The sequence below is a fragment of the Herpailurus yagouaroundi genome, unplaced genomic scaffold, assembly GCF_014898765.1.
Source record: "Herpailurus yagouaroundi ecotype Mexico unplaced genomic scaffold, PumYag 189, whole genome shotgun sequence".
NCBI lineage: Eukaryota > Metazoa > Chordata > Mammalia > Carnivora > Felidae > Herpailurus > Herpailurus yagouaroundi.
In genome coordinates this window covers 10,457,693-10,467,665 of record NW_024412420.1, presented here as the reverse complement: position 1 = coordinate 10,467,665, position 9,973 = coordinate 10,457,693, and the positions used below count along the sequence as shown (strand labels likewise).

At 58.0% G+C, this 9,973-nt stretch overlaps 1 protein-coding gene across 7 annotated transcripts in view; it reads left to right on the top strand.

Moving 5' to 3' along the window:
- MYCBPAP (MYCBP associated protein) overlaps positions 1-9,467 on the top strand; it is a 20,369-nt gene extending 10,902 nt beyond the window's left edge. For 3 of the 7 annotated variants that reach the window (XM_040497172.1, XM_040497174.1, XM_040497173.1), the window contains 13 exons: positions 358-508; positions 1,445-1,560; positions 1,645-1,760; positions 2,211-2,322; positions 2,810-2,999; positions 3,480-3,667; positions 4,349-4,495; positions 4,845-5,255; positions 5,640-5,761; positions 6,405-6,520; positions 6,888-7,033; positions 7,213-7,383; positions 8,968-9,136. In XM_040497172.1, the coding sequence (XP_040353106.1) occupies positions 358-508; positions 1,445-1,560; positions 1,645-1,760; positions 2,211-2,322; positions 2,810-2,999; positions 3,480-3,667; positions 4,349-4,495; positions 4,845-5,255; positions 5,640-5,761; positions 6,405-6,520; positions 6,888-7,033; positions 7,213-7,383; positions 8,968-9,090 (2,109 nt within the window). In that variant the 3' untranslated portion in view covers positions 9,091-9,136. Of the gene's footprint in view, positions 1-357; positions 509-1,444; positions 1,561-1,644; positions 1,761-2,210; positions 2,323-2,809; positions 3,000-3,479; positions 3,668-4,348; positions 4,496-4,844; positions 5,256-5,639; positions 5,762-5,980; positions 6,521-6,887; positions 7,034-7,212; positions 7,384-8,967; positions 9,137-9,286 lie in introns of those variants that run through there. The other 4 variants (XM_040497179.1, XM_040497176.1, XM_040497175.1 and 1 more) reach the window with 3 other exon arrangements.
- Positions 9,468-9,973: the final 506 nt, after the last annotated feature.

Sequence of the window (9,973 nt, the reverse complement as noted above, 5' to 3'; positions counted from 1 at the left end):
TTTATTTTTGAGACAGAGAGAGATAGAGCATGAACGGGGGAGGGGCAGAGAGAGAGGGAGGCACAGAATCGGAAGCAGGCTCCAGGCTCCGAGCGGTCAGCCCAGAGCCCGACGCGGGGCTCGAACTCACGGACCGCGAGATCGCGACCTGAGCCGAAGTTGGCCGCTTAACCGACCGAGCCACCCAGGCGCCCCTCAAAACGGGTGCTTCTTTCCTGCTCCCAGGGCAGCAGCGAATCCCCCAGAGGGAGCATCTGAAGTCTGTGGGGGCAGTCTTGTCTGCCCGGACCCCCCCACCTCCGCCAGCCTCTCTCCAAAGTGTCCAGGTGATCTGACCCGTGTGTCCTTCCTTGCCAGAGCTGTGAGGAGACCAATGGGTTCTGGAGTCGACTGGAATACTTGGGAGATGAAATGACGGGTCTGGTAATGACAAAGACCAAAGCTCAGCGTGGCCTCCTGGAACCGATCACTCATGTCAGGAAGCCCCACTGCATCCAGGCGGAGACAGGTGAGGGGTGGGCGGGAAACCAGCAGCTTGGGACGGGCCTGGGACGGGGGACAGCATGGCTGTGGAGTGAGAATGGCCTGGGATGGGGGCCCATAACCCTTGGAGGTCCAGTCCCCCCGGCAGTAAGACAGCGATGGGGAGGTGAGCTGGAGCGTGAGCTGTGGGGCTGCTCTGTCTACGCGGCCACCGTGGCCACTGGGGTCATCGAGCACCTGGGACGTGGCTAGTGTGAACTCAAGTGCTGTAAGTCTCAACTACACACTGGGTTTCGAAGACTCCTACTCGCATAAAATACAAGCCATTAAATATATTTTTACGAATCATGTCTATATTGATTACTTACTGAACTGATACTATCTTTGATCTGTTGGGTTAAACTAGGTTACTAAGGCTAATTTCACCTGTTTTCGCCTTTTTCAGCGTGGCATCTAGGAACTTTGAAATTACATTGGCGGCTTGCATGTGCGGTTTGCGTGATATTTCTGTGCGGCTGCACTGCTTTAGAGGCTGCTGGGCTGCCTGGGTTCAGACCCCAGCTGTGTTGGGTTTGTGAGCTCCAGTGAGTTACTTAACCTCCCTGGTCCTCCGTTTCTCCATCTGTAAAGTACCGTGGGACAAGAGAGTGTTAAATGAGACAGGGCGCGTATGTGAGAGGCTTTGGCGGGTTGTTAACACAGTCAAATGGAGCCGCTGTTGCTGTTATAACCCAAAGGTTTGCAGCTTCGCAAGCTGATTTTGTGGGAGCCCTGAGCAGCGTTGCGGAGGCGGTAGGTATGGGGCAGGCAGGCGGACCAGAGTCCAGCTGCACAGGGAAGGTGTATTTTCCCCTTTCCCGGAAGTGGTGCCGGGCTGGGTGCTCTCCGAGCCCTGACGGCGGGTGGAGAAGAGGCCCCCACAGCAGACCGTGCTGAGGGTCCCTGGACCCTGCTGCTCTAGGACTGCCGGCCCAGAAGGATGCTTGGTACCGCTACACCTGGGATCGGAGTCTGTTCCTGATCTACCGACGCAAGGAGCTGCAGAGCGTCATGGCAGAGCTGAACTTCAGCCAGCAGGTCAGTGCCCCTCGGTGCCGGGAAACCCCTTAACGTTGGGCCTGTCTTCAGTCAGCTAATCTTCCCTTTCTTGGTCTCCCTGAGGATATCGATGGCCTGGAGGTGGTGGGCAGAGGGCAGCCTTTCTCGACCGTTACCGTGGAAGACTATCCAGTATTCGATAGGAGCCAGGAAAGTTCCTCTGAAGACACAGGGCCCTCGTGAGTCGGGCTGGGCCCTAGGCAGAGAGGTTGGAAAGAGCGGCCTCCCTCCCCCCCACCCCCGCCCCGCACCCACAGTATAAAGGGAGGACTCCCCGCTCTGAAATCTGGAGGCCTCCGTCCCGGCCTCTCAATGGGCCCCTTCCAACACCTGCACCAGCTTTTCTGTGACCGTCTGCCCCCTTCCAGCAACCAGCCCCTAATGGGGATTTTCCAGCCATGGAAATGCTGCGAAATGCCGCGCACGCCAAATGGCTGTGCGTGAAGAGTCTCTGTGTCCAAGAAGCGCCCACCTGCAGGAACAGAGCAGGACAGAGCCGAGCCCGAGTGGAGCCCTCCATCAGAGGGTAGAGCCGGGCCCCTCTTTAGGCCTGGCAGCCATTTCCGTGGGCTGCACATGGCCAGACCGTGGTAGCCTTAGGGAAAGGAAGTCCTCGGGTTTTCTTCCAGAGACTCATTGGCCAGTTACCCTGACGATGTCCCCATGCCTGTTCTTGGCCCTTCTCTGCTGTTCTGTGGGAAGCCAGCCTGCTGGATCAGAGGCCGTAACCCAGAAGACAAGGTAAAACTGCCTTCACCCTCACCTACCTGCGGGAAGGGCCTCCCTCAGGCGCAGTCACAAGGAGCCTGGATAGTCACCTATTTGCATTTTTATCTAGTCAGGCATTCAGCAGGTCTGAAAATGGTAACAGCAAGGCTAACTTAAGCTAGAAGGAAATCACAAGACTGAAAAGAGACTGTCACAAGCCACCCAGCTCGTACCTAGCCCCCCAAGCATGTAAATAAGTGAAACTTCTCGAACAGCTATGGCTTCCAGAAGGTTCTAAAGGGCAGAATTGTCCATCAGATACAAAATCTGTTTTATCTTCCCTTCTTGCCATGGACGGCAGCCTCAGAGACAGCCGTTGTCGGGGTACAGCGATAGCACCCTGAGAGCAGCCAGGCCCTGGAGGGCCAAACCCAAAAAAGCCCCTGGCAATCAAGGATGAATTGGTCACCCTGGCCCAGAACCTCCCTCAAAGACCTTTCTCGTACCTCTCCTTCCCCAGAAGCGTGTTGGCATCGCTGTTTGCTTGACCTTCGAAACTCTAGAAAGGGAGAAGACCTCTTCGGAACTGACCGTGGTCAATAATGGCACCGTGGCCATTTGGTACAACTGGCGGAGGCGGTCTCAGCTGGACTCTTTCCAAGACCTGAAGAGAAACAGGATGGAGCGGTTTTACTTTAACAATCGAGAAGGTACCCAGCTGCCCTACTCCCGGGCTCCTGTCTGTGGTCTGCGAGGAGCCAAAGTTTAGCTGAAGTGCCTGCAAGTTTTGAACCCCTCTCCTCTGCCTCCTCTCGTCCATGTCTTCTGTGAATTGTGTCCTCTCCTAACCGTGCATGTCTGTTGGGGGAACAGCCGAACTCGAGAACACAGAGAGTCTCGCTCACCAGGGAGCAGAAACTTTCTAGGGGTTCAGTTACCCATATGCTCAGGCCTGAGGCTAGGATGAACCCCCACCCCACACACCTCATCCCCGTTTGCCTGGGACTTTGCCAGTTTTTGTGCAGGAAGTCAAAAGTCCCACTTCCCAGGAAACCCCTCGGTTCTGGTCACCACCCTGGCCAGGGGCCCAGTTAACTGTATGCATGGGCTTAGGGCTCAGTGAATATTGTGCAGGCTTGGGGCTCAGCTAGCTCCCATGTGGTGAAAACCTCCGTCTCTGTCCCTGGCAGGTGTGATTCTGCCTGGAGAAACGAAAACCTTTACCTTCTTCTTCAAGTCTCTGAATGCTGGCATCTTCAGGGAATGTTGGGAGTTTGGAACCCACCCCGCCTTATTAGGAGGTGCTCTCCTGCAGGTCAACCTCCGCGCAGTCTCCCTGACCCAGGATGTTTTCAGGGAAGAGAGGAAGTTACTGAAGGTAACCCAGGATCTTGCCCCCTCCCCCCACCTCCCCCTGGACACCAGATAGGTTCCTCTGCTTTTCTTCCTGGCACTGCCTGCGGGGATCTTATTTCCTCCAGCCCAAGAGGTGAATTTCTCACCAACAGGCCGCTGTTTTTGCCAACAAAGACCTGGGGAGTGTTTGTTGGGAGAGGTGGGCACTGGGAGTCCGCCGGCCCCGGCCCCCAGTCAGTTCCAGAGCTGGCCCCTGGTGCTGTGCCTTCGGGCATTCTATAGAAAGCTGGGCTTTTTTTTTTTTTTTTCTCCTACTGTGGCCCCCAAACATAAGCCAACTACTTTAGCTGAGGCTCCGCCCGCGGTGCACCCAAACCATGTGGCCCCCGCCCCTTGCCCTCCTTCCTAATCTGGGAGAAATGCTGACTGTGTCACCTTCTGGCCCCATGAGAGAGCAACTTCTCTCGGACTGGCTCCCCTCCTACAGGCTTTCAGCCAGTTGTAGGGAACATGGATGTTTGGAGATACCGAGGGGGTTTTGAGTCCGGAAACGGGAGTGTATGTACGTGTGAGAGAGACGGACGGTAGAAAGAGCTCAGCCCCTGGGAAGGCACAAAGTCCTGAGGGCTCCGGCTCCCCTCAGGGATGCAGCGGGGGTTTTGAAAGGCTGAGCCGCCATCGTGTGCCACCTTCCCTTCCCCAGGACAAGCTGGCTGCCCACGAAGCGGTCACCATTGTGGACAGCGTGCTGCAGGAGCTGTTGAGTGGGATCCTGACCCCAGAGCGTGCGCCGTCCCCCGTGGACGCCTATCTCACTGAGGAGGACTTGTTCCGCCACAGAAATCCTCAGGTGCAGGCCTGTGACGGGGGTACTAGTTACATCCTCGCTTTCCGGTGAGGAAACTGAGGCCCAGGGCGGGCTACGTAATTTGCCCAAGATAACTTAGCAAGTAAGTGGATGCTGGGTTGGGAACAGAGCTTGGCGAACTCCTTCATTCAAACGCGATCTTAACTTGGGATCGCGAATGCGAGAACAGCTTGAAGGGGATGCGAGGGGCCACTCTGGCCACCGCGGCCCCTGCTGGCTTCCTCCCTGCAGCCCCCCCCACCAGTGCCCTCGAGGGAACGGGCCGGCTGGGACTCCGGGTGCCCCACGGCCTAGCCTCCCCAACGCGTGTCTTCCCTTGCCTTTGCTGCAGCTGCATTACCAGCACCAAGTGGTGCAAAACCTGCATAGGCTGTGGCGCCAGTACCTCACCCTGCCCCCCAAGGCCGAGGAGGCCAGGCCCAGCGAGGAGGAGCGCCACAGCCCCAGGGCCCGGGCTGCCTCCTTGGAGAAGGCCTCCGTGAACGTGGAGCCCTCGGCACACTCTAAGAGCCCGGTCTCAGAATCCCATGTGCCCCGGCAGGAGAGCGAGGCCTTCAGGGACTCCCGAGACGCTTTAGGGTCCCAGAAGCCTGGAGCGGGGGCTCAGAGTTCTCAGCGGAAGAGCATTATGGAGGAGATCCTGGTGGAGGAGAGCCCAGACCTGGGGAGCACCAAGAGCCCCTGGGAGCTGGATGGCCTTCCCCCACCTGAGTGGAACCTCTGTTTGGAGGATTTCAGAAAGGTGCTCCCCTGACCCTGAGGGGTTGGTAGGAGGGCGGCCCTGGTGGAGGTGCCAGCGCACCGAGGGAGGTCCCCAGTTGTCCCCTTTGCCCCCTGGGGCGAAGAAGCAAACTCTCGTGAAGGCCCGGAGAAAGCAGTCTCTTGGGTCATCTCTTTTTGTCTCGGGCGCCTAGGCCACCACGGGATAGGAGGGGTGCCTTCTCCGACGCAGGCACACGTCGGAGAAGGGGATCACGGGTACATATTTCTGGGGGAGGTCCACCCTCCATGGCTGCACCCCGGTACGGCTCTCTGTCCTCACTGCACGAGGCCCATCGCTAGGGGACGCGGGGACCCTTGGTGTCCCGGGCAGAATGACGGCTCATGCTCCCCACAACCCTGCCAGGCAGTGATGGCACTCCCTGAGGAGAGCCAGAGGGAGGACGCCCTCATCGGGCTCAACAAAGCAGCCCTGGAGCTGTGCCAGGAACCGAGGCCCCTGCAATCGGACTTGCTGCACCAGATGTGGTAGGTGCCCCCCGGCAGAGCTGGCCCGGGCTCCCCGATGGGGCGTCTGACGGCCTGTGGTTCTGGGCGCGCGCAGTCCTAGGTCGCAAAAAAGGTGCTGCAGACCCTCCACACTCTGGCACCTGCCGCGGCAGCCTCTCGGGCACCGGCTGCTCTCCAGAGCGGAGGAAGCAGCTGCTCTCTCTTTCCCGCCCCCTCTCCTGGTTCCTTCTCAACCAGCAGAGGAATGGGCCGAGGAGAAACCGGAGGACAGCGAGAAGAGCAGAATCCGGGAAAAGCCTCCCTTCTTGCTTGGAACTTGCTTGGTTATGCATGAGCGCCTTCAGTGGGGCCCTCAGGGAACCTCGCAAAAGCTACCCTGCCCCCACAGGGTCGGTCCCAAGTCTAGCCAGGGTCTCAAGCCGGAGCCTAGACTGACCTACCCCTAGCCCCGGGCCACTCTTTCCCGGCGGCTGCCTGAGGGGAGCCCAGATCCCTGTCTGAGCACCTGCACGGGTACTGGTGAGGCTGCTGGGCTAGACAGGGCATGGCCCCTCCGTGGTAGCCCTTGGCACCCGTGTCCTGGAAGGGAAGGACCCACGCCTCTGCGCATTCAAGGGCAAACGAGGGGTGATGGCTGTCTCCAGGATGCCCTGCTCTCTAGTTTGCAGCTATGGCGGGATGTGATTGATGGCCTGGTGGGCCATTCCCTGTGGCTGAGGGCTCTGCTGGGCCTGCCTGAGAAGGAGACCATCTATTTGGACCTACCAGAAGAGCAAGGTCAGACTGCAGCCATGCCCCTCCCCACCCCTCCGCCCCCTGGCAGTGGCCCCTCAGCCATTTGCACCCTTCTGGTGGAAACTCCCGCCAGGTGGATCCGCGGGGTGGGCCCCACTACCCTTCTATCTGCTGCCAGGACTTGGGACCCAGAAGCGACCTGAGTGCCCACCTTCGCTCAGTCCCCTGGTTTGACAGGCGGAGCCCTAGAGAGGTTGAATGACTCACCCCTGCCCTGCAGTCCTGCTGCCCAAGGTCACGTGCTCTGCTCCTTCTCGGAGCACCGACAGCTCAGGGTCCTTGGCTTTCCCGACCCTGCCTGTGGGGTCAGCGAGGCCAGGTCACGCCGTCTTGCATCCACCTCCCTTAGATCGCAAGTCCCCGCCTGTTACAGAAGTGAAAGCGACTGCCGGGAAGGTTGGGAAGGAGGACCGGAAAGGGGCAGCCCAGGAAAAGAAGCAGCTGGGAATCAGAGAGAAAGAGGATAGAAAACCTGCCAAGCTGCCGGGGAAAGAGGCATGCTGGGACATAGTGTGGGCCTCAGGTGGGGCCGGGGAGGCGTCGGAGGGGCTGTGGCAGGTGGACGGTCGCTCCAGCGCGAGACCCTGGGCCTCCCAGTGAACTGCTCTTGAGAAAGCCCTGGCCCTCCCCCGGGAGCTCCTGAAGGCTGTGCGTGTCTCCGTCTCTCCACGCAGGACCGTTTAGACAGCAAGAAGCACAAGGCAAAGGATGACAAGAAACCGCTGAAGTCTTCAAGTCGGGACAGGGTTTCCTTGGAAGACCCTGCCCCTGACGGCACGATGACCTCCCAGGAACCCATAGATCCCCTGGTCATGAAGAAATACACCGAGAAGCTGCACACGGAGGTGAGGGCCCGAGCCCCGCGCCCAGCCCTCCCCTCGCTCACACCTGCTCTGCGTGCCATCCTCCCCTCCCTCATTCATCCTGTTTATTCCACGAGCGAGAAACACCTAGCGTGTCCGTGATGGAAGACGGAAGCAGAGCTGCCCCTGTGAAGGGCATCCTGGTGTGTGAGGGACAGGCCTCGGGCATAAATGGCACACCGGGTGTGTTCAGTGACCAGCAGTGTGGGAGAGAGATAACCCAGGGCCAGGGGGTGGGGAAGGCCTGGGTGGGGGTAGGTGAGCCTCACTGCAACACGGAACAGACCCGAAGGGAGGTGAGGGGCGGCCATGTGGACATCCAGGAAGAGTGCCCCAGGCAGAAGGTGCAGTTAAGGCAGGGGAGGGAGTGGCCGGGAGGACAGAGGCCACAGAGGCCACCGAGAGGGAGCAAGTCTTAGGGCGTGTGGGGCTTCGTAGGCCATTGAGTGGCCTTGGGGTTTTTCTGAGTGAAATGAGAAGTCCCAGGGTTTTGAACGGAGGAGTGATATGGTCTGACTTAGGCTTTAGAAGATCACCCTGGCTGTGGTTGGGAAAACAGACTAGGGGAACAGAGCAGAAGCGCCTCCTTTTCTGCCACCCCCACTTCCTGTCTGTGTTAGGTGCGTCACGGCAGATGGGGGAACATTAGGTAGGGTGGATTTTCAGCAAGTGTGAGGGTTGTAAAGCACTGCAGAGACTTCCTAATGGTATACACTCTTTTTCTTTCTTTCTTTATAATTTTTTTTAATGTTTTATTTATTCTTGTGAGAGAGAGACAGAGCACGAGCAGGGAAGGGGCAGAGAGAGAGAGGGAGACACAGAATCCGAAGCAGGCTCCGGGCTCTGACCTGTCGGCACAGAGCCCGATGTGGGGCTCGAACTCACGAACCACGAGTTCATGACCTGAGCTGAAGTCAGACGCTTCACTGACTGAGCCACCCAGGCACCCCAATTCTTCTTGGTTTTAAATGTTTATTTATTTATTTTGAGAGAGAGGGCACATGCACGAGTGGGGGAGGGGCAGAGAGAAAGGGGGAGAGAGAGAGAAAGGGGGGGAGAGAGAGAGAGAGAGAGAGAGAGAGAGAGAGAGAGAGAGAGAGAGAATCCCAGGCAGACTCCTTGCTGTCAACGCACAGCCCGACGCGGGGCTGGGTCTCATGAACCGGGGAGATGGTGACCTGAGCATAATGGTCTATTCTTAAGCGGTAAGTCCTTAGAGAGTCACTCAGGTGTTGTGTTCTGTTCTTTGTTATTTCGGAGCGGAGGTCCACGAAGCCACATTCGATTGTCACCGTGTCTAATGGCAGTGCTTTGTCTTCCTCTGGTGCGGACAGCTAGGTAGCCGCGATTGCATCATACATTGTGGTAACGCTCGGGATCCCATTTGATCAGAAGTTCCATTTGCTACTGGTGACATCACTGTGATTTCCGAAGACTGATGGGGTTTAGAGAGTAATCATAGGGCTCTTTGAAATAAAGAATCAGCTTGCCGGGGCTCATGTGGTCCGGCCCCACGGGAGGGCTGGTCCTGGAGACATTTCGGTATGTGGATCTGTGATCTCACAGGAAGGATCTTACACCCCCGATGGCCAGGGTGGAACTGGACCACCCCACTGTTCCTTGGAATTGCCTCTTCAACCACCCCAGGCTCTAAGGCCCCCATATGTCCAAGGGGCTAGTGCAGGATGACCTCCGCAGGCCGGTCTGAAAAATAAAGCTCTCTGCAAAAACAACAGTTCTACAGAAGCTCCACAAGTTTGTTTTTACCCCTTCTGCCGCTTCTGTCCTGGTGTAGACATGTCCCTCGTAGCCTGCCGGGTGCTCCCTTGTGTAGGGGCTTCCCACAGAGCAAACCCTAGCCTGTGGTTTCATCCCATTCTTCCAGGTCTACGGGCTGCTGGACACCCTAGTGACTGACCTCATGGTCCTGGCTGACGAGCTCAGACCCATAAAGAATGTCGAGGAGACTTTGCGTATTTGTATCTGACTCACGCGTGCAAGGTGCCTTCTGGGAAACTGATTAACAAACAAGTCAATAAAGAACTTTTAGGCCTTTGTGTCTTGAATGTCGGATCTGGATGAAGCCAGGTCATGACCCGGGTCTCCCGTGTCCCACCTGCCCCAGATCCCCCTCCTCCCGGTTCCTGGAGCCATCCAACAGGAGGTAGGAGAAACACACCCGCAAGGTGACGTGTGGGGTGCTGAGCAGAAGAGCAGGTTGGTAGCAGGACAAGGAACGAGTCCGGTGACAGGACAGCATCACCTGTCATGAACCCCGCCTCTGACCTTCCTTGGCCCAGGCTTTTGGGGCTACACTTCCGGGAGCCAGGTCTTTCCCAAGTGTCATCACCAAGTATGACCAATGTGAGACCAGGAGAACTAGGCCCCATGGGGCCTGGCTCCCTGAGATCCTCCCACTTCAGCTGGGTCCAAGGGCCCTGGGGATCGTGCTCACTGCACCGCCCCACCCCAGAGACCAGATCCCGTGTCCTCGGCAGCCTGTCTCTGCCCCGCCTCATGTCAGACCAGCTGGTTTCCTTGAGCCACTTTTTGCCCTAAAAACAGCCTCTGG